Source organism: Aspergillus undulatus, assembly GCF_047715775.1.
Source record: "Aspergillus undulatus strain CBS 261.88 unplaced genomic scaffold BDV17scaffold_67, whole genome shotgun sequence".
NCBI lineage: Eukaryota > Fungi > Ascomycota > Eurotiomycetes > Eurotiales > Aspergillaceae > Aspergillus > Aspergillus undulatus.
In genome coordinates, this window is record NW_027396671.1 from 121,903 (window position 1) to 143,223 (window position 21,321).

Consider the following 21,321-nt stretch of genomic DNA (forward strand, 5'->3'; position numbering starts at 1 on the left):
CCCAGCGCACCTCTAAGGGCTCGCTTGCCACGTTCAGATGGGACAGGGCTTCCATTCATTGCATGCAGAGCTGTTTGTACGTATCCTTAGGTGTTGGAGTAGTTGGGCGAAACCACTAGAGACCACGTAATCTCATAATTCCGTAACTAGCGAATAACATCAAATCTTCCACAGAGATGGCTCTAGGGCCATAATAATGCCTCCGAGGCTAGTACTGTTGTTCTCTTAATAACTTGATTTGTAACCTAAACTATAACTAAGCCCTTCGAATTCGCGTGACAACATTGGAAAACCCTTTGGGAAAAACCAATGTCAAGGGCAAGATAACTCAGAATCAAGGTTTATACCGTGCTAGAAGAGCAAGCGGCTTGAAAGATCCAGTACAAAGCTTCAACCAAGTTTTGAAGGTTAAGAAGACTCATCTCAGCTCCTGGTCCATAGCCATATCCTCACATTTAAGAGCGCAGGACTCTCAAAGCCTCCTCCAAGTTGCCGATTTCCCGCTTTAAGGTATCGCGCCGTCTCCTTGACTCTGAATCCTCGCCGGCAATCATCTCCAGCTCCTCGGTATCTAGACTCATCACTAAGTCTGGGCTGAAAATCCGGAGCGGGCTATCGTCAGTTTCTATGAGGAAGTGGTAGATCACTTGCTGACAGACTACATCAACAAATCGCTTTCGGGCTACCTTATAGTAGCTCACTAGGGTGTCAAGAATGTCCTCGCACACCTGCTGCTTGTTATCCTTGTCGATAGTAGAATGCTGACGGAGCGCTTCGACAGGTATATATTCCTTTTTGCCCGATATTGAGACCGCTAGGGCCTCAAGGGACTTGCACATGCGGTCATTACGTTTCTTCTGGAGATTCGCGTTGAAATAGTGATTGAAGGTAGATGGTCTGCCTCCGCGCTCGATGGTCAGCAGGAACCGCGCGTGGTCCATTGCCCGATGGTAGGCATTGCATAGTTTGTGGACAAGCAATCCTTCCCATAGCTGAGCTTTGACCTGCTGCTCTGGACAAAGTTTGGTGAGAAGCTGGAAGATATAGTCGTGTACCAGGGCAATGGCCTTGCTAGTATGAGAGAGAACAAGTGGCTCCCATTTCTCTGGCTGATCCTTAAATATCGTCGCAAGGATCACACTGCTAAACTGGGGAAGATGCTAAGTAACCCTCTGGTGAACAGCTTGAGCCGGAAGTGTACTTACAGTTTCAAGTTCCGGCCCCCGATTAGACTCGAACACTGCCTCGACCAGGTTCATGATAGGGCCCTTGAGAGGCTTGGAGCACGTATAATCATCGGTTTGAATAAGATTATACAGTTCGGGATATTCTCTTAGAGGAACTTTGAAAGGGAGATCGTCAGTGCTGGACTCGTATAAGGCCTCACCATCATCATCCCGTGTAGCTCCAAAGTGTTGCTTGTGGCCTCTTTTCCAGAAAGTATCGGAGAAATCTTCGTTCAGCTTAACCACTTTCGTAATCAGTTTCAGGTTCGGTGCCGACTGATTAAACATATCGTCTCCCGCATTGCAGATTGAGTTGTGGTTTGAAAGCGAGTAGCCAGCTTTCCCAGATACAGTCTCTGGGCATTAGAATCAGCTCTGGCCGGACCCATAATTTCCAGTTCAGCCCTGCACTTGACCAGGCGCCCTTCAATCTCAGCCTTGACAGGGCCAAACTCTTTGCGGGAGACAAGCATCAGCAGCTCACGTAGTCTAGATTGCAAAGAAGTAATGCAGCAACGATCAGGAATGCTTGACCAAGGATGAGCAGCAAAGAATGCCCTCTCGTCAGCAAGACGGGCAGACAGTGTTGAATTGCCGTCGTCTGCGCTGCGGTTCTTGACAACATGATATCCTAGCTTGAGAACATTACGTCTCCCCAGAAGCAGATCCATTGCCGCGTCCTGGGTGGCTTTCTCGGTGGCAAGGTCTGGTTTTGTCAAGACCCCCATTGTTCTGATCCCGCTCGGATCTGCTTCTTCCGCAAGTTTCAGGATCTCCTGGGTTGTAATTTCGATATTACAAGGCATAACCGCAAGAATACTGTTGGCTGGTTAGTGGATTAGGTCCAGAAGAGAGGCTGTGGAGACTAACATAGTTCTACTATTGGCCATATATGACTTGACCATGTTCTGCACCATTGCAATATCGCTTTCTGTCGTCAGTCCTAGTAGAGATGTTAGCAAGTTCCCCTCGCAAAGGATCAAGATCTACTTGCCCTCTGTAGGAACGCGGAATATGCCAGGGACGTCGATAACTGTTAGATACTCTTGCTATCAAATATGTTAGTTAATTTAGTGATAAAGCAGGTAGAAGCTGACATCTGGTCCGCTGATTTCGATCTTAAGAATGTCCTGGCCAAACGCGCCAATGCCAGTATCTGAGCCATCTGTGCTCATACGGACGTTCATTACACGGTGAGCCTAGAACAAAAACTTAGTCAATACTGACTTCAGACGCCTGTAGGGCATAAAATACCTCATCAAGAATATTAGCAAGTTCATCGTTATCAATCTCCGTGAGGCGGCGCTGAAACTCATGCAGGCGTGTCTTGAGCGCCTTGTCAGCGTCGGGACGGGGGATGATAGAGACAAAGACGCTCTTCTGAGATTCACAGAGGCACGTAATCTGTGTTGCATAGCGAGTACAAAGGCCCGCAGCACGAGGGAAAGAAAATCCTGTTAAGCTCTCGAGGACGGAGCTTTTTCCAGATGACTGGTCTCCGACAACAATAAGCTGTTATAAATGTTAGATAGCTTCATATAGGCAAGGCACTGATGACTCTTCTGGAATACCTGACGGAGAGGGATGATCGAGCCAACATTCAGCTCTCTTAACTGATTGACCTTGGCCAAGCTGGCCTGGTCTGTCAGACCAGACTCGGTTCCCATGATGAGCAGTATCTGTCGAAAGCAAGTACTCTAAGAAACATGAGCTATCTGAGAGCCACAATAGAATGAAAAGTTAGAAAGGCCCTAGATTGATGGGGTGACATGCTCAATTTATCTTCGTAATATCTGAATCAACCAACCCACTAGCTGAAAACAACAAACGCTCTGATGCAGACGTTTGAACAGCAGGCCGCGTCATAGGTTTTTGAAGGCCTGATTGTATTTACTGACACTTTAACATCGGGACCTATGAGTTCATTGTGGTGCTGCCCATCATTGATCACATTATAGTCATGCGCTGATATGTGGCTAGGGTGCTCCGTATGGAATACCCGTATCCTCATAGTAAAGGTCTTCTCTAATCATATTATCCGACAATCTCTGGCCAAACGTTCTCAGCAGGCTACATACATGGCGCTTAGGGACTCGCAGAAACAGGCCTGAGGCAAGCAGCCGCGACAAGCCCCTCGCCAGGCTCAAAAGTGGATCATACAGAACAATCGTTATTGGAGGCCTAGTCTAAATGTAGCTCTCTGGACTTTGTTTACTGTCTAAGATCTAGCCGGTGCGGACCACCGTGAACCCATACATACATACAAACCAATGATTGAGCGATAAAACGCACATTCTTTGGCTCTCAAAAGACATTTCGGACTTAATACCCCTACGTGCATTTAGTAAGCTAGGCGCCTTTGATACGCGGCCGTCCGGCCACCCAATGGCATGAGCATCCATCACTTCCCACAACTCACGGCCTGAGGGGCGCTTGCACCCGCGTCTGTCATGGTCATGTCTGCCTGCATGGCCTCTATTATCCTGTGTAACGTCCGGTCTGGTGTTGGTGCCTGGACTGGTATCTGCGGTCATGCTCTTGTTCGCACTGGTGCCCGCGCCGGCGTCTGCATAACCTGTATTGTCCGGTGCAGCATCTGAGCTGCTGTTGGGATCGGTACTAGGGTTGGCGTCGGTACTGATGGCGGCAACCGGACAGCTTTCTCCATCGTCGCATCGATAACACCCACTTTCATTTTGTCGGTCGTTACTGTCTTTACTGTCTTGGAGATTTCCACTTGCAGACCAGTGGGGCCTACTTGTAGGGATATGCGTTGGTGGTCCTGCGCATCGTGGTCGCCTTTTCTTGACTAAGTTTGATCCTGCTGGCATTCGCGGAAGCTACACATCTTCTCCATCTCGATATAGTATAGCTATTCAGAATTAGGTGTACGCGGGAACCGACTGGCTCGGGTGACCTTTTACCAAGATACTCTAGAATTTGCTACCATGTCAGACCTTTCAATCCATAATTGTAGCTTTAAATCATAGATTGATGAGACTGCAATTTGACGCGCTTGAAACTAGGATACGCATCGCGATGAACGCCGCGCCAAGAAAGTACTGCTGTGACGCCTAGGTAAGGCACTGAAACCTCACAGCCAACCATATTCACTCAGTCACCAAAGTCGAATTCTCCCGGTGCTTTTCCACAGCATTTGAAGCTCCACCAGTTGCAGGGTAAGCTTTGGGTTGATAAAGTGAACGAAACGTACAGAACGGGCCGTCTCTGCCAATAGGTGTCAACCTTTCCATCCCAACAAGCTTCCCTGTCTACTTGACGGTACCTTTCACCATGGTGTATTTAATGCTGGAGTGAAGATGGTCTTCAGTAACAGCACTAGCTGGATGGTTCGTTTCCCTCGTGTAGGGATAGTCTGCGACAGCTATACCAACAAGAAGGTTGCCATGGAGGTGACGGCCCTGAACCTCATCCACGAGAGGACTACCATTCCTGTTCCCAGGGTACAGGCGTGGGGTCTCGCCATCACCAACCCACTTGGTCTAGGTCCGTTTATTATGATGGATTTCATCAACAGTGTGAGCCTTGGCGACATTCTCCAGGACCCGAACACCGAGCGTCCCAGCAGAGTCATGCGGGAGGATATCAGCAATAGTGATATTGAATATATTTACAGGCAGTGGGCAGACTTTCTGCTTCAGCTTTTCATGCTTGATTTTGACCAGATCGGCAGAGCCTGCCGTCGCCACAGACTGAAGCCCCAAAGCCCTACACCGCCATGGCTACTCACATTTAAGGCGCACAGCATCCTACAAAATAGGGGAGTTGACACTTTTAGTGCGCCTATATGATTTCCTCCCTAATGCTATGATCGAGCGCGTTAACTAAGCATATGCCCAGGTGACACCGAGCCCAGGGGTTTGCGACGACGACGGAGTATTTTCAATATGTTGTTAAGCAGGACTGGGAGCAGCTCATTCATCAGCCGAACTTGACCGTTGGTTCATATAATGCTCAAAACAAATACATGGCGTTCAAGGTCCTAGAAGGCCTTATACCTGATTTATGCCACCTGAAATATGACTACTGCAAGTTTAAGCTGATTTGCGATGATTTCGGCTTGGCGAACCTGATTGTCCGTGGCAGGGAAGACCTGATAGTTATTGGAGTAGTGAATCTTGGGTGGTTATATATCGGACCTACCCAATTGTTTGGCTCAGCACCGTGGTAGCTTCTACAAGACAGGCCCGTTAACAGTGCGTGGGACTACAAGGATAACAAGCCGCCCAAGATTGCCTCCCGGTACTCCAAATGCCTAGAGACTTTCATACGTGTCTTAGAGGAGGAAGAGGCAAAAATGTCAGAGTATAAAGAGAAAGAGCTCTCTAGTCTTATCAAATAGTCGCAAGCGTCTGGGGCTATGTGGCTGCACATGCTCCTCTTATCTGGCTTCAACGACCACCGCAGCTTTCCTTTTACGCAGCTGCGCCGACATTTGGGAGCTACTGAGTAGGCGAGGCGTGAGAAGGAATGAAGCTAGAAGATAAAAAAAAGCGCTCGTGGCCAGTGGGAATATGACAAAAGAGGAATTTGTTGCCAATGCTCTAATGGAATCAGGCTCAGCCCCTGCTCCTTGACGTACAATTGCCGCGTGCGACGAGCCTGAGCAGGAAGCATTGCGATGAAATCCGAAAAATTCTTAGCTAACTCAGCCAAGCATAATATTAGGAAAAAAGTCGAGGAGATAGACAGAAAGTTTAAAGGACCCGAACAGCCGTCTTCTTCCAGACGTACCTCTTCCAGCAACCTCTTCCAGCAACCTCTTCTCCAGCGGTACCATCTCCAGGAACCAATTGTCCGCCTCTGGAGACTGAGTCTGAGAAGCTGGGGTCCGAGAAGCCGGGATCGGTTGCACCATGATGTAATGTAGAGGAAATCGCGCGAGACTTCTTTCCACGGAGACGAGTGATGAGACTGCGTGGTGCAACTAGCACGTATGGATCTCCAATCCTTGCCGTGGTTCTTGTCGCTGCGTGGCTGCTCTCGTACAGTCTGCCGTGCATAGCCACTTGGGGAGCTGGTACGGTAATATTTGCCGGATGTGCTTCTCTGTGGCACCGTCGAGGTTGGCTGGTAGTGAACGGAAAATATCCAAATCCAAACTGCTGCGGCCATGATTCCTGTGGATGCTTTGCGCGCTGTGTCACCATAGCTGGATTTTCTCTAAATAATATTTCTTCCCTCGAAAGGGTTGCAGATTCACGGCTGTCCAGCATACCAATGTGAGCATTACTTATTTTGGGGCTTCCCTTCATAATCTCGACCAGACGAAGCTCCGGTGAGAGTACATCAAGTCCATCTGTGCGACACTATCTCCTCCATTACCCTCCCGCTGGGCACGAACTTCCAGTAAGGGTCCAGTCGGTCAGGGCTTTCTGATAACTCCGACGCAATAGCAGGGCGCGCTAACTGGTCTCAGTACTCAAGAGAACAAGTCTGCAGGTCAAGACCCGCCACCGTACTATTCAAGTGGCCAAAAAGCTGCGCAAACGATGAACTATCACAGTGTTGCTCGCGCTGGAAGTTAGAGCCCCAAGGATCACGCTCTTTGGTAATCCACATTGGCGACCTAATCGACGATACCTTCTGCATAAGCTGGTCGTAAGCCAACCCCGGGAAAGGAGCTACGGGCCTTAAGATCATATTGGCTCTGTGCAACTCCTTGGTCAGGGCGCCGTACATTATGGAGCTGCACTCAAAGCCACATCCGCGGTCGCTGTTCAGGAAGGCATCCTGTGTTTCATGGAGGAGGAGAACTACTTTCTCAATAGCTTGTTGTCTGTGGATGTTCATGTCTTCTGTAATATCATTAGTGGCTACTACAGTAATATAAAAGGGTAGGTGAGGTGGGAATCAGGATTACCAATAAGTTGACCAGGGATTGGAAGCCCCAGACTATCGATATAGCCTTTACTCGACAACATCGCAGTCGAAGTAGTCTGCTTGAATTGAACAGGCAGCTCGTAAAAGAACGCAACCCACAAAAACAGCATTAAATCTCGAGACGAAGTTGTTGTATCAGGCTCAGGAAGACCCTTGATCCATATTTCTTTCAGTACCCCGATTGCACCCTTGCACTCGTAGTAGTCTGCAATTATGGCGACGTTCGCAAGCATCTCCAGGGACAGTGTTTGCGGCAACTGCGAGTTTTGGCAATGGATGACCCGTAGCAGAACCAAAAATGCGTTAATGTCCCAGCCCTCTGCTGATATTTCGACAGAGCCCTTTTGTAGCAATGTGACACTTTCTTTCCAGCCACCAGTGAGGATCTGTTTAAAGACAGGCGAGGCGAGTGTTAGGTGCTTTGCAGATATTTGGATGCGAAAGATTCTCCCCGAGGCCTCTTCGGTAGGCTCTTCGATGGGTTCGGAGACAGCAGCTTCGACAAACTCTGGAACATGCTCCTCCGAGGGTCCTGGAATAGGGTCTTCGGTAGGCTTGTAGACAGATCAGCAATCTTCCGTAGCTTCAGGGGCAGGCTCTGCAATTGGCTCTGGCTCATCAATAGTAAACTCGTTCACAGGCTCTAGAATCGGGTCTAGGTAAATCGCCATAGGCGCGTGAAATTGTGTGTCTTTTCTTCTTCTTCTTCTTTTTCTTTCCCTTTCTGGAATATAGGGGGGCCAAATCTGCTTCGTGCACAGGGGATACGGAGTTTCTTGGTGTGGCATCTCCCAACAGCTCAGGTGGTGGGTCGGTATCAGCTTTTTTCGTGGCTTCTGGAATTGGGGTGTATGTGTTGTGTAAGACGATAATCACTTCACCATCTGGGTCGATTATGTGTGTCTCTTGGTGCATCATGGGTTCTTGCGGCTATGCTGATACCAAGGGCTCATGTATTGATTGCTGGTGGAAAGACTCAGAGGAAGGAAAGGAAAGATTTGGAAAGGGAAGCTTGTAGAAGAGAGGGGAAAAGATAAGCAGTAAAGAGAAGGGGGAGACAAGAGGCAAAATTATGAAGACAGGTTAAAACAACAGACTCATTTGCCTCGCTTGCCTTTGCCCTCTATTAGACTACTTGGGACAACAGTGGCCATGAAAGGTTATCACCGAATACTTTTTTGTTTGTTATTTTCATTCATGAGCATGGTGATCGTTGATTGAGGTCAAGGCTGCTGCTGGTTGCGTGAATGGTCATTTCTATAGCCTTGCTCGAAGTACACGTGGACCACTAATATACTGCGGTTTCCTGTGGTCGATGAACGTTGAATTCGTCCGATCATCAAATTCAATCATCTAATATGCTGTGAGTCCACCATCTTTGATGATGATATCGGCGGTCTCTTTTGCCGCTGCAACAAGATTAGGCACCCTGATTGTAGGGATAAATTCTTAAGATATGAATGTGGTCGACTGATCTCCACCAGGAATGGTCTCATTAGGGCTAGGTCTGCTAGTTTAATTCGCTTCAGTCTGCAATGCCTGAAACACTAGCGCCTTCAGGGCACCTCTGTGCTGAAGTCTTAAAGTAAATCTGATTAGTTTGCACTTATAGTTGATGCTTTGAATTATAGTGTCTTGAGATTATTACAAGACTCCTTGGTTTTACATGGTCTGGCTCTTGAAATAATCATACCTTTTTATTTTCCCACTACTTTTAGATTCTTACCTACTAAACTAAGTGGGCATATCTAGTTTCTATCCTCTTTTACTTTATTCTTTCTTGCTTAATCCTATCTAAGCCTTATAGTTATCTCCGTGACACATAGGTGGAAATGCGGCCGTTTATGGCCTCAGTAGCGGTCATTTTCGGCGTTGATTTCTCACGTCCTCACATTCTAGTTGTAATTAAATACCAACGTGTAAACAGGTGAATTCCTATTCCAAATACCTTGTAACTACCACCAGCCATTCAAGCATGTATCATAAGAGTGGGCAACAAAAACCGGCAGAGCCCTTTCAGTTGCTATAATACGTCCCATTTGGATACGAACACTGCCACCAACCAGCACAGTACGGCTCAATGCCACCCTCCTCGGGTCCGGCATCATTCAGAAGCAGCGCCGCAACTCCATGCGGCGGTAAATCAACTGTGATATTTCGATATGCTGTCCCATTGTGGGTGTGGCTCCACATATCGTAGACGTCGTACAGTCTACCCGCGCGGATGGCCCAGCTTTCCGTGAGATTGAAGCTCATGACTTCCGGTGTGTCGAGCGTGTTCAAGAGCATGAATACCACCCCGTAACTCGAGTTCCCGGTCCAGTACTGAGCGGGATGAGTTTCATTGAATGTGAAGTCAGGGTTAATGCCCCAGCGGAAGGGACTAATGCTGGCGCCGACATGGGGATCCTGGTTGATGCGGAGGAGATCCCTGTTGGAGAGGATCTCAACACTCTGCCGGGAGACGTTGGTCAGATTAGCACTGATTAGCAGAGGCGACTTCAGCAGCGCCCAAGCCGTGAAGTGGCTCTTTTCCTCTTCGAATGTCATGTTGCCGCGTGGCTCGCCCTGGCCGCAATTTCCAACCTCCAGGATGTCAAAGTCATTGCGACCGTAAAAGTCCGTAGCAGATGAAACAAAGGAAGCCGTGTTAATGATACTCGCAATAGAACTCCACCAGGGTTTAATGTCGCTGTTAACGCGCCAGCTCTGGCCCAGCTGGCGGGCCCAGATCCAGGGCTGTTGCCATCCCCACTCACACAGAGAGAACTGGAACGGCTTGGAGTGGTTTCTCGCAGCGCGGTCAGCAATAGCATCAGCCATCCGCTTGTACCGCCCATAGACATTCTCCTGGGTGACGTTGTCGAAGGGGATAAAGCAATTGTCGTACTTCAGGTAGTCGAACCCCCATGCCTCCCAGGATTCCAGGTCTTGCGCTTCATGACCGTATGATCCAGGGTACCCGGCACACGTCCAGTGGCCGGCGTCCGAGTATGCGCTGGACGATATCCCAATTGACTTCAATTGGGAGGTAAGCCGCTTCAGCCCATGAGGGAACTTCCCGGCATCGGCCACTAATCGGCCGTTTGAATCGCGGATCTTCCTGCAATCGCACTATTAACATAATGATGAGACGCGCAACCGGGAAGTGGCGTACTCGGTCATGCAATCATCAAACAGAAACGAGTTATAGCCTAGGTCGACGAGGCCCAGATCCTTCATTGCCCTGGCCTGGGAAAGCACAACATCCTCATCGTACTGGCATCCGAAGGCATTGAACGCTATGGCACGGGTTTAGACCATGGACTTTGGAGCAGCCGACACAACTTACTGTTGTATCCAAGCTTCGGGAGTTTGCCGACACGGGCATCGAGAGCCGATGCACGGCCGGCAAGCGCAGCAAGGACACCGATGGCGATCACTGAGATTAGCATGGTTGCGTGCTCCATAAATTTGTGGGGGTTACCTGCGCCTTATATACCTGAGACCAACGTTTGTCAATCATCGGAAGTTACTCGAATCCTCCGTTTCCTAATTTGGACGTGATGGCGGCGCTCCGCCTCTATCCCCCCTGGAGCTTGGTAAAACTCCACAAGTAGTCCCTACGGATTTGCTAGCCAAAACCTTGGGCCAGGGCCAGCGCCGACGCGCAACCCAGGCGGCTGAGGTTGCGGGGCAAGGGGCCGTTCCAGTGTTTGAGAATTTGGCCGATGAACTCAGTGAGATGTCCCCCACAAAGCCCTGGGAAGAGATTGCCGCCTTGTCTGATCGTCCGGCGTGTAAATCGCACCAGAACGAGGAGCACCCAGCTTGGCGAAAGCCATTGACTGGCCCCTCCGGGGCAAATCAGGAAGTACCGAATGGGCTGCTTCGGTTTTGTCTTTGGCGGACAGTATGAGGTAGATGACGCTGAAATTTCAGCCGAATTGCCCCGAGAAATGGCCGCTGTGTGCCCTGGGCGTTGGACCCTGGTGACCAAAGGGTATAAGAGCCTCGTCGTGGTACAGAGCAGTCACACTAACCATCAACCTTCTTTCAGTCAGACCCAACCCGCGATCAAAAGCCTACTGCACTCACAATGAAGTTTTCCAGCTCGCTTTTCTCCGGCGCTGCCGGATTAGGTCTCCTCCTGGTGCACGCCCAAGCCGCTACTGCTGCCGTGCCCGTGAACCGCAACGCATCTACGTCTGCGCGCAAGCTCCTGACCCATTTGGCCAACACCGCAAGCAACGGCACCACGCTCTCCGGCCAGCAGGAACTTGAAGATGCCGAATGGCTGGCCCAAAACGTAGGCTACTCCCCAGCGATCCTGGGAGTTGACCTGATGGACTACTCCCCGTCGAGAGTGGAGCTCGGCGCCAAAGCCTCTACCATTGAAGACGCCATCTCCTACTCCAAGCACGGCGGCATTATCACTATTTGCTGGCACTGGGGTGAGTGAAGCGCAGACCAGAGCTTGGCTAACAGTACTAACCCTCGGTTCCAGGCTCTCCCTCCGGATCGAACACCTCGACTTCGGACTCGTGGTACAACAACTTCTACACCGAGGGCACCACATTCAACCTCTCTTCCGCAATCCAGCCATCCTCGCCCGATTACAAGCTGCTGATCCGCGACATTGATGCCATTGCCAAACAACTCGCCCGTGTTAAGGACACCCCCATCCTCTTCCGTCCTCTGCACGAGGCCGACGGCGGCTGGTTCTGGTGGGGCGCAGCCGGCCCTGAGCCCTGCAAGGCTCTCTACCACCTTCTCTTTGACAGACTTACCAAGACGCATGGCCTTAACAACCTCCTCTGGGTGTGGAACTCCAAATCGCCCGAGTGGTACCCCGGCAACGACTTTGTGGATATCGTCAGTGTCGACATCTACGCAGACAAGGGCAACCACTCATCCCAGATTGCTGACTATAGAGCTCTTCAGACTCTTACTGGCAACTCTACAAAGCCGATCGCACTAGGTGAAGTTGGAAACATCCCTGACCCCAAGCAGACGCTCAACGACGGTGCGAAGTGGGCGTACTGGCTTACCTGGAACGGGGACTTTATCCGCGGCGAGGACTACAACCCGGCGCACTTCAAGAGGGAGGTTTATGCTTCCAAAAATGTTCTTACCTTGGATGACGTTCAGGGTTTCAAGGCGTAAACTTGAGCTCCTGTGACTGGATATGTTCGAATGTGTATTGTTAGGAGTGGGGATGGGAGCCAGTACCTCGCATGATGTGTACTACAGCGAGTCTATTGACACGGGAAGGTTATAATGTTCGAGAACGGATAGGTATAGATTGGTATTAGGCAGTTTATTTGAATAGAAAAGGCTGAACGGCTACACAAGTGTCCCCACTCTTGCTCCAGTAGCAAATGTCCGAGGGTACTATGACTTGTACTCATTGCCACTCTGCTACTCAAAAGCTGCTTGACCCTCCTTTGAAAACTCACCACAGTCATGGAGATACAACTCTCCAAGATTGGCGAGTATGCCAGCATCAAACGCTTCAGCTTTGTAGCTCTAGACGTTAGATACGCTGTCCTGAAGTTTGACAGTTTGCCAACCATGAGCATATTATCGTGGTATCCACACGTAGTTGAAATCCCACGCAGCTGTGGGAGAAAGTGGTGCCTCGGCATATATATATATATATATATATGAAAGATACATAAAAGACGACAAACCAAGATAACAGCTACCTAGCAAGCAAAAAGCATATTAACACTCACGTGCGAGGTACAAGTAGATCAGGCCATTCCTGAGTATGGACCGTGGTTGACGAGTTTACGACTACCTCCACCGGTGGAGGGCGTAGGTATGGCCCCAGACCGTCCGTTCGGTACCTGACGTTCCCCGTGGGACCGGTCGGCCTATCATAACCCAAAAGGAACACGGGCCGTCGGGCCGTTAACTGGCCAGCCAATCAGGGCCAGCATGGTGAAACAGACAGAACCTTGTTTGTCATCTTGCCCTCTGTTCCAGGGTTCCTTTAACCTGCTTAAGACCCCCGCTGACCTGTAACCACTCCTTGGCCCTCAAAAACGAACTCTATCCGACGGGTGGACTCCAACTCCCAGTTCTGCCCCTCGACAGTCGACACCAACACACGCGAGGCCTCCATGCGCTTCCTTCGAAGCCAGCCATGTTCGTCACCTTTGCGGCTGGCCAGGATCCCGGATCAAACCCCAAACAGGGCCCGCGCAACCCAAAGCAGCCAAGACGAAGTGACCGAATCGGTCGCCGGGGGATAGCGCCGCGCGCCTGCACTTCGTGTCGGCGGAGGAAAACGAAATGTGACGGCAAGCAGCCCTGTGAGGCGTGCCAGTGGTACAAGAAGCCGGAGCTGTGCTACTATCTGCATCGCCCCTCGCCTGCTTCACGACGGTAAATTGATGACAATTACTGGCCGGGAGAATATCCTGGGACCAGCCCTTGTACATAAATTGACTGAGCTAGGGAACCGGCAATAGCACCCTCCCACTATCAAGATGCGCTGGAGAGACTCTTTCCCGATACTGACCCCGAGACCCTCGTCAATCTCTCAAGAGAGGAGATGCTGGACGTGGTGGCCTCTCAGAAGCAAGGCTCACCAGCCACTGCCGCCTCAATTGGAACTCATGCCTCGGTGCTGTCAATTAAACGGCCCGATCTGGAGGGTCTGCACTCAATGCCCGGTGAAATTGAACAGCCAGACCATAGCCAGAGTGTCCGGGGCTCAGATCCAGCGGCGCCCATCTCGGACGACGTCAACGCGCTATCGCTCACCACTCGACATTCGACCTCCTACTTGGGGGTCTCGTCAATCCAGGCCGCTTTGAAAGTGATTGCGTGGCTCCATCCAGAATTTGAGACACACTTTACCCGCACTTTGTTCAAAGACGACAATACTCCCCAATTGCGATCCGACTCGCAGCACACGAGCCCTCCGACGGAAATGGAGATGCTAGATGCATACTTTGTAAATTTCCACCCATTCGCGCCTCTTTTGGACGAAGAAGCCTTTCGCGCCACCTTGCTGGCAGGGAGCCGCAACGACGACCAATGGCTGGCATTACTCAATATTGTTCTCTCACTAGGCAGCATTGCAGCTGCAGGCGCAGATGACCAGACCCACCGACTGTATTTTGACCGCTCTATGAGCCGTTTGAACGTATATTCCCTCGGCAGTCCGAGCCTCGAGGTCGTCCAGGCCCTCGGGCTTATCGGTGGCTGGTATTGCCACTACATCAGCCAGCCAAATCTCGGGTACTCTCTGATGGGTGCATCTCTGCGAATGGCAGTAACCCTGGGCCTACAGCGGGAGCCCTGCGTTCCCAGCCACTTTGCAGTCGAGCCCACGAGTCTGGTATCTCAGGAACTCAGACGTCGTATCTGGTGGTCACTTTCTTGCTTGGAGACCTGGGGACATGAGACGCTAGGCCGGCCAAACATGGACTGCTTTGGGCCAAGCATTACCGTGAACCCCCCTCGCGCTCTGGACAAGGTGCGCGGCGTCCTCTATTCTGCTTCAGAAAAATGCTGATGTCTAATGCATCTAACCCCGTACTAGGAAAGCTATCTCCGGATCCTTCCCTTGACCGAAAACATCCAATATGCAAAGATCTCCTCGAAGATCCAAGAGTCTCTCGCAGCACTACCGACCCTCACACCCACAGAGATGTGCGATTTAGACTCTCAATTGTTGCAATGGTGGGAGAATCTACCGCCGATCCTCAAATTTCATCAACCCTGTCCCCAATCACTCTATGCCGTTCGTACTGTTATGCGATGGCGATTCTACAACCAGCGTATCCTACTTCATCGCCCCATTCTTCTAAATTTCGCGATGCGGCGAGTGCCTTTTAACGCCGTCCGAGTTGAGGAGCGAGGCGCCATTGAAAAGTGCCACAGGAATGCCGAGGCACTTATCCAAGATATCTCTGGAATAACAGAGCTCAACCAAGTAATCGGCTGGAACGCCGTGTGGCTATTATTCCAGGGCGCCATGATCCCACTGATACTTCTGTCCACCAGTCCGGCAGACGACGATTCCCCTGGGTCTTTTGACACTTGCAAAGCGCTGATCGAGGCTGCTATACTGACACTTGGCCGTATGCGACCTTACAGCCGAACAGCAGAAGCGTCTCTTCATGTGGTGACGCGCTTTTTCGAAGCTATCTTACATGGCTCTGACCAGTCGTCCGGCGTACCCGCTGGCAACAATGCTTCAATAGAGCCTTTTCCTCCCTTGGACCCCACAAATGCCCTAGATGGAGCCACTGCTGCATTCTTCGATGGCTTCTGGCCACATCACGTGGTGGACTACCTGAGCTGGGATGCAAACAACCTTTGGCCGGAGCTGCCAAATATGAATCCTCAAAGCAGTGAGGCGTTGTCCCTCTTCAATCCAACGGCCGAAGGCATCTGAACGTTAGTACCTGTTCCTTTATCTCCAGGGGCCCCTGCCTCCACGATTCCCCGTACCTCGGTTGTATGTAATATGGTTATCAATATACGTAAAAAGATGATTCCACAACACCTAAGGATTGTTGACGCACTGTAAGTTAAGCTCGAAGTATGGTACAGACAGGTCTGCCGGTGGCAATTCTACAACCACCGAGAAGATTAACCGAGGACCCAGATGAAGTGCTTCAATCTGTCACGAGTACAGACCCGCAACCGAAGCGAACAGGCCCATCAGATGGCCTCCTGATCCTTAACTTCAACTACCTGATTCCTATCAGACACTAGCACCATATTCGGCTCTGTGCTCTTCTTCCGGGGATTGGGTGCATTGAAAACCTCCGTGAGCTCTTCAAGAGTCCGCTTGTTGGTCTCGACGGCAAAGAAGTAAATGAACAGAGCTTGGACCATATTCCAGCCGGCGAGAAGGATGTACGTGTGCCACCCTATGGTGCTCATGGCGTTTCCAATGCCGAACTGGTTGACAAGCAGAGCAATGTTAGTGAAGACAGAGTATACCGCCATGCCTTTGGCGCGAGTCTCGTATGCAAGACACTCGACCGAATACATGGCTTGCAGGGGCGTCCAGCCAAAGCTGTAGCAAAAGCCAATCAGGAATATAATGACTATGGAGCCCGTTGCCGCTCCTGTTTGCTGAGAATTTGAGTAAACGCCAGTGCTCGCAGATAGACCTGCAAAGAAGATCTAGTGTTTGATCAAGGGGTCAGCGGGTATGGAGACAATGGGGGTTATGGGAGACTCCACGGTAGACTTACGCCACAGGAAATACAAGCACCAAGCATCATGGGCCTTCGGCGGAACTTGGGACCAAGAAGACTTCCCAGGTAGGCACCACCGGCCGAAAGAACGGTGTTGCCGAGGTTGATGTCCAACACTTTGGTTGTATCAGTGACGCCCGCGCTCTCCAAGAGCCCTCCAATATAGTATGTGGTCACGCCGGCCTGCGACCACTGGCTGAGGAAGGATGCGATACCTACGCACAGCAGACGCCATCTCGCTGCCTTTGTGTCGATTAGTCCTCTGAAATCCCAGGCACGCTTGTCGGAGCCTTCAAGACTGATTGCCTCTTCGTACTCCCGGATCTGTAGGACGACATAGGCATTTTCCCGAGAGCCCTGCCCGTGGTAGTTCGTGATGACCTCCCACGCCTTTTCGCGGTGACCGTGGCTGTATAGCCAGCGGGGAGATTCTAGGATCAACCAGACGAGAAGGACAACGAAGCCAGACGAGATTAACTGACACCAGATGGGGATGCGCCAAGCGAGCGAGGACTCGTACTTCACAGGCCCGACATGCACCGGCGGCAGCAATGGCCCCGATAAAGTATTGGCAGTTATACAACCCGGTCATGACGTCGCGGTACGCAGGATGGCTCATCTCAACCACGTAAGTGGGTGCAGCTGAAGCTGCCATCGAGTATCCCCAGCCTGGGGTTTTCAGTAGAAGAGTCAGCAGCGAACTTTGAAAGCTGTCAAACGTTCTAGCCACTCACCAAGGAAAAACCGGCTGGCGAGAAGCTGGCCCATTTCGTTGGCAGTACCTCCAAGGATCGTTCCAAGAACCACAGACAGAGATCCAACGAACATTCCCATCCGGCGACCCCAAGCGTCGAGCACGAAGCCGACAAAGGGCAGCGCGCTGACGCCCCCAATGGTGTACATGCCCTGGATTAGGGACGCCTGCGGACCCACCAAGCCGGAACCAAAAGTGTCTCTGAACTGCTGGATGGGAAGCAGAGAGCCCATGAGCGAGCCATCGAAGCCTGTTCCTGTCAGTGGGTTCTTTTTTTCTTTTCTTTTTTTTTTTTTTTGGATTGCCGCGTGCCGTCGTACCGTTCAGGGCGGAGCAAAGATATGCAACAGTCACAGCCGCGTACAGCTTTCCCATCTGAGGGCTCCACGGCTGTGGGGGGCTGGTCCGCCGCGCAATATCAAGGGCCACAGACCCCTGAGGCACCTCCATCCTAATGCCCTCGGCGTTCTCCTGGTGGCTGCTGTCGCCCATCGCGGCCTTCTCGGATGCTGAACTGGTATGTGTGTGTCCTGTCATGATGGAAACACGAATAGATTCTTCAGACGCTTTTCTTCGTTCACCCAGGCTGGCACCTAAGACATTTATTAATCTGCAGCAACGCAACTGTTTCAGGGCTGCCCATTTTGGGGGCTTATTCGTGGCGATGCCTCTGCGGAACTCCTTGGCCAAAGCAGACACAACGGTCATGCCAGAACGCCGGACACCTGGGAGCCATGGACCATGGGAGACCATTGTGGAGTCTCTGGCGTACTGCCATTGTCTCTGAATCCCGGTCCCGGTCCCTCCTAGGCGAGGCTTGGGAAAGTCCGCAGCTTGACACTTTAGACCGTGTCCCGAAGAGGCAGAAGTCCGCCTGCTCCGCCTGCATTCTGACCCTAAATGGCATTGTTTCGCCTCGTATTCGCCGATCCGGCACTTGCAAAATCACATGCAGATCTGGCCGATCTCCAGAAAGGATTCCGAATCGGAGCGGACGCGTCACTGCGGGCCTCTGATCTGGGAGACGATGAGATCCTGCAAATCGAATTGTCCTCCTGTCATCCTCTGGTGGAGACACCACTGGCACAATCCACCCGTACCTTTGTATTTGATCATGATTGAGTTATCCCCTTCGTACCATGGCAAAGGCAGCCGATTGGTGCTGATAGAATTTCATATCGCTTTGGATGCTGGAGGGTTGAAGAACTGCTCAATCGATTGTCTGAAGGCTACACGATTATGTACGCTAATGCCGGGGCCTTTTCTGCCTTTTCTTTCTGTGGGCGCTAATTGAAAAGAAACTACGCTACAGAGAACATGGAGAGTCTAAGTGTCACCATATATTTTCTCTCACTATGTGGTTGCATAGCTTCACCGTCACGTAAAACTGATGCACTCGCTAGTCACCTAGGTAGCGGTACTTCAACGGAGAGGCGTCGCCCCTGAGCCCTATCACTGTGACCGTCTGCTGGTCGCCTGGAAAGACGTCCATCGCATTGTCGCTCAGCCGCACACCGTCTCGCTCTTCGAAGACGAGACATTTCACCGGCTTTCGTGTACTGATCTGAAGAATCTGCTCCTCGTCCGTTGCCCCGGTCTTTGCTGTCACCTCCAGGCCCCTGTCAGCAAAGTCCAAGTATTTGAACGGCTGCGGCCAGTCAACGTCCCGGGCTACTATCCGGCCGTCTACCCATAGACGCACCGCCAAAACATGAGGTTCTGGCACTGCCAGATGGTCAAGCAGCCCGTCCGCAATCACGGTGGTTGTGCCATTCGCAGCGATGCTGATGTCTTCACGAACAACCGGGGGTCGCAAGTCCTGGCCAGTGGCCACCGATATGAACCGCAATTCGACAGCGCCACGCACAACCTGTTGCCTGTCGCTGACTACCCAAAGTTCATACCGACTTTGATCCTTGGGCTGCGCGTGCGCCACACTCCAGTCGTGGTGTTCACGCCGTACGCCGATCGCCAGAGACTTCATTACTCGCTTGACGGCATAGTACGCTGGCTTTGGTCGTAGATAATAGTCGAAAATTGCCCACGAGATAGTCGGCCAGCAGTCGTTGATTTGCCATAGTAGGGCTCCTCCGCAACGCCTCTCGTCGCCCCATTGCTGCCGCCAGCCTCGATATCCGAACATCATTGCTTCCGCCTGCACTACCTGTGTCAAGAATATATAGGTCTGGAATTGGTGTCAGCAAGAATGAGCCCGATCACGTTTGACGGAAAAACTGACCTCGAGATCCGTCGCCATACGTAGATTCTCCACCAGATATGTCGCCAGGCGCCGTTCATGACCGTCGGCTTTGTTGTGGAAGTCCATCACATGAGATTGAGAATACTTGTCGGCCTCGTGCTCAATGAACGAATCAATTGTGGCCATATGAGGGAATGCCTCCATGCCAAACTCGCTGTTGAACCGGCCACCCAGGCTGTCGAAAATCTGGTACTTCTCCTGCGTACCGTGCCATACTGGATAACTGTTAGTACAAAAGTCTGCCTGGGCTTCGCTATCATGCTTTGTGGCGACAAACCGTTCCACTGATGTATGTCCCCTACAGTGGGGTCAGCCGTGACTTTTCCATCTCCCCAGGGACTTCCTGGATGGTAGAAGGTGCCCGGAGACATTTCGGCCACGACCTCTGGGAGTAGCTTCTCATAGATATAGCGCGCTGGGAAGTCTGTCTTGAGCCAACTCTCTGGGCTTTTGTCTTCATAACTGTAAGTCAGTCCCGCCTGTTCCTGGACCTGGTAGTCTTCGTTGTTGCCAACGTATATCACGACTGACGGATGGTGTCGCAATCGCCGCACATTAAAGACTGCCTCCTGTTGTATAGAATCACGCAGCTCGGGCCATGCCGGATAATTGCCACAGCCAAACATAAAATCTTGCCAGACAAGGACGCCCAACTGGTCGCATGCCTTGTAGAACGCATCGTCTTCATATATTCCGCCTCCCCAGACTCTGTGATGCATCAGTGTTGGAATGACAATGAAAAACAGTAGGGCGCAGTAATACATACCTAACCATCATCTGGCCGCCCTCCGCCATCAATTGGACCCATTTCCAGTAACGCTCTGCGCTGATGTCGGGAAGCAGACAATCGGCTGGGATCCAGCAAGAACCACCACAGAAGATATCCACTCCGTTGATTCGGAAATAGAACGACTTGCCGTGCTTATCAGGCTCCTGGATAACCTCCGCAGATCTAATACCGAATTCCTTGGAAATCCAATGGTGTATCTCGTTGCCATCGCCGACTAGCGACACTGACACCTCATACAGGGTCTGAGCACCATATCCATTGGGCCACCACAACTCTGGTTGCGCGACTTGAAAAGTTGCCCGGGCAGTACTGTTGCCATGTACAGGAATAACTTGGCGCTCAATCTCCTGCCCACGCAGTGTCAGGCGGAAGCAAGCCGTGTAGGCTCGTGAGGCGACTGTATCTATGTCGGCGACCGCCGTGACTATCGCTGTACGGTGATCTGGAGCCAGCTGTGTCTGCGGCCATAGATCTGCAATGCGAGCAGAGTATATCTCTAGGCGGACTTCGCGCCAGATTCCGGCTGTCATGATGACTGGGCCCCAGTCCCAGCCCCAGTGGTACTGCGCCTTGCGCACGGCGAGGCGTGCCATGTCGCCATTGAAACCCTCCCATTTGTGCTCGGGGTCTTGATTGCGCAGGTCGCGCGCTTTGAGTTGAGCACAGTCAAATTCGATCTCCAGCACGTGTTGTTGCTGACCTGAAGATTTCACGGCCTCGGTGATGTCCACGCGGTGACCCAGGAACATGTTGGTGCTCTCAAGGATGACCTGGCCATCAAGCCTGACCGTGGCAAACGTGTCCAGGCCGTCAAACACTAGGGCAACTGCTGCACCAGTGGGGATCTCTAGCTGAGGAAGCACGCGTCGGTATATCCATCTCTTTTCATTAACCCAGCGGGCCTTGAGTTCATTGAACCCAATGTAAGGATCTTCTAGCCTGGGCAAAGTCAGTTAATTCGTTAACATTAGAGGGCTGATTGGGGCCGCACTTCTTATTTGCAATGAGGTCCTGCTGCACCACCGAAGGCACCGAAGGCACACTCATCCACGGGTTTGGGGCGTTGTCATCACGGTCTTTGAACTCCCATCCCGTAGAGAGGCTCTGGTGGAAAAGCTTCATGTTCTGGTGAAGCCAAAGACAAATCGTTAAGTCGAATTCTAATTCTTGCTAAGGCA

At 51.4% G+C, this 21,321-nt stretch overlaps 9 protein-coding genes across 9 annotated transcripts; 3 read left to right on the forward strand and 6 right to left on the reverse strand.

Moving 5' to 3' along the window:
- Positions 1-455: 455 nt before the first annotated feature.
- On the reverse strand, positions 456-2,032 carry BDV17DRAFT_300988 (Dynamin central region-domain-containing protein; the record flags this gene model as incomplete). The annotated part of the gene is made up of 3 exons (XM_073764162.1): positions 456-857; positions 1,206-1,471; positions 1,513-2,032. The coding sequence occupies 3 exons, from the start codon at positions 2,030-2,032 to the stop codon at positions 456-458; spliced, it is 1,188 nt and encodes a 395-aa protein (XP_073611339.1).
- A 180-nt stretch (positions 2,033-2,212) lies between these two features.
- BDV17DRAFT_284671 (P-loop containing nucleoside triphosphate hydrolase protein) lies at positions 2,213-2,893 on the reverse strand (the record flags this gene model as incomplete). Its single annotated transcript, XM_073760570.1, has 4 exons — positions 2,213-2,275; positions 2,324-2,425; positions 2,481-2,738; positions 2,798-2,893. The coding sequence occupies 4 exons, from the start codon at positions 2,891-2,893 to the stop codon at positions 2,213-2,215; spliced, it is 519 nt and encodes a 172-aa protein (XP_073611340.1).
- Positions 2,894-3,676: 783 nt separating this feature from the next.
- On the forward strand, positions 3,677-5,824 carry BDV17DRAFT_300989 (uncharacterized protein; the record flags this gene model as incomplete). The annotated part of the gene is made up of 7 exons (XM_073764163.1): positions 3,677-3,790; positions 4,390-4,425; positions 4,490-5,024; positions 5,099-5,414; positions 5,445-5,520; positions 5,590-5,696; positions 5,755-5,824. The coding sequence occupies 7 exons, from the start codon at positions 3,677-3,679 to the stop codon at positions 5,822-5,824; spliced, it is 1,254 nt and encodes a 417-aa protein (XP_073611341.1).
- Positions 5,825-6,662: 838 nt separating this feature from the next.
- Positions 6,663-8,045, reverse strand: BDV17DRAFT_284673 (uncharacterized protein; the record flags this gene model as incomplete). Its single annotated transcript, XM_073760571.1, has 3 exons — positions 6,663-7,063; positions 7,123-7,684; positions 7,761-8,045. The coding sequence occupies 3 exons, from the start codon at positions 8,043-8,045 to the stop codon at positions 6,663-6,665; spliced, it is 1,248 nt and encodes a 415-aa protein (XP_073611342.1).
- A 911-nt stretch (positions 8,046-8,956) lies between these two features.
- BDV17DRAFT_274459 (alpha-galactosidase) lies at positions 8,957-10,552 on the reverse strand. The gene has a single exon (XM_073759129.1). The coding sequence runs from the start codon at positions 9,951-9,953 to the stop codon at positions 9,147-9,149; it is 807 nt and encodes a 268-aa protein (XP_073611343.1). The 5' UTR covers positions 9,954-10,552; the 3' UTR covers positions 8,957-9,146.
- Positions 10,553-11,187: 635 nt separating this feature from the next.
- Positions 11,188-12,282, forward strand: BDV17DRAFT_300994 (putative mannan endo-1,4-beta-mannosidase E). Its single transcript, XM_073764164.1, has 2 exons — positions 11,188-11,563; positions 11,617-12,282. Exons 1-2 carry the CDS (start codon positions 11,209-11,211, stop codon positions 12,273-12,275), a joined length of 1,014 nt encoding a protein of 337 aa, XP_073611344.1. The 5' UTR covers positions 11,188-11,208; the 3' UTR covers positions 12,276-12,282.
- An 882-nt stretch (positions 12,283-13,164) lies between these two features.
- BDV17DRAFT_274464 (transcription factor domain-containing protein) lies at positions 13,165-15,586 on the forward strand. The gene is made up of 3 exons (XM_073759130.1): positions 13,165-13,502; positions 13,575-14,601; positions 14,668-15,586. The coding sequence occupies exons 1-3, from the start codon at positions 13,261-13,263 to the stop codon at positions 15,523-15,525; spliced, it is 2,127 nt and encodes a 708-aa protein (XP_073611345.1). The 5' UTR covers positions 13,165-13,260; the 3' UTR covers positions 15,526-15,586.
- A 208-nt stretch (positions 15,587-15,794) lies between these two features.
- On the reverse strand, positions 15,795-17,585 carry BDV17DRAFT_284677 (major facilitator superfamily domain-containing protein; the record flags this gene model as incomplete). Its single annotated transcript, XM_073760572.1, has 5 exons — positions 15,795-16,265; positions 16,337-16,858; positions 16,935-17,008; positions 17,074-17,343; positions 17,414-17,585. The coding sequence occupies 5 exons, from the start codon at positions 17,583-17,585 to the stop codon at positions 15,795-15,797; spliced, it is 1,509 nt and encodes a 502-aa protein (XP_073611346.1).
- Positions 17,586-18,492: 907 nt separating this feature from the next.
- On the reverse strand, positions 18,493-21,265 carry BDV17DRAFT_301000 (glycoside hydrolase family 2 protein; the record flags this gene model as incomplete). Its single annotated transcript, XM_073764165.1, has 5 exons — positions 18,493-19,278; positions 19,333-19,568; positions 19,631-20,061; positions 20,120-21,082; positions 21,135-21,265. 5 exons carry the CDS (start codon positions 21,263-21,265, stop codon positions 18,493-18,495), a joined length of 2,547 nt encoding a protein of 848 aa, XP_073611347.1.
- Positions 21,266-21,321: the final 56 nt, after the last annotated feature.

Excerpts from the sequence above, each read along its gene's own strand:
- BDV17DRAFT_300994 (XM_073764164.1), top strand. The coding sequence starts at position 11,209 with ATGAAGTTTTCCAGCTCGCTTTTCTCCGGCGCTGCCGGATTAGGTCTC. Across the intron at positions 11,564-11,616 it reads CACTATTTGCTGGCACTGGG|GCTCTCCCTCCGGATCGAAC; the intron begins GTGAGTGAAGCG and ends CCTCGGTTCCAG.
- BDV17DRAFT_274464 (XM_073759130.1), top strand. The coding sequence starts at position 13,261 with ATGTTCGTCACCTTTGCGGCTGGCCAGGATCCCGGATCAAACCCCAAA. Across the intron at positions 13,503-13,574 it reads CCCTCGCCTGCTTCACGACG|GGAACCGGCAATAGCACCCT; the intron begins GTAAATTGATGA and ends TGACTGAGCTAG. Across the intron at positions 14,602-14,667 it reads CCCCTCGCGCTCTGGACAAG|GAAAGCTATCTCCGGATCCT; the intron begins GTGCGCGGCGTC and ends ACCCCGTACTAG.
- BDV17DRAFT_274459 (XM_073759129.1), bottom strand. The coding sequence starts at position 9,953 with ATGGCTGATGCTATTGCTGACCGCGCTGCGAGAAACCACTCCAAGCCG.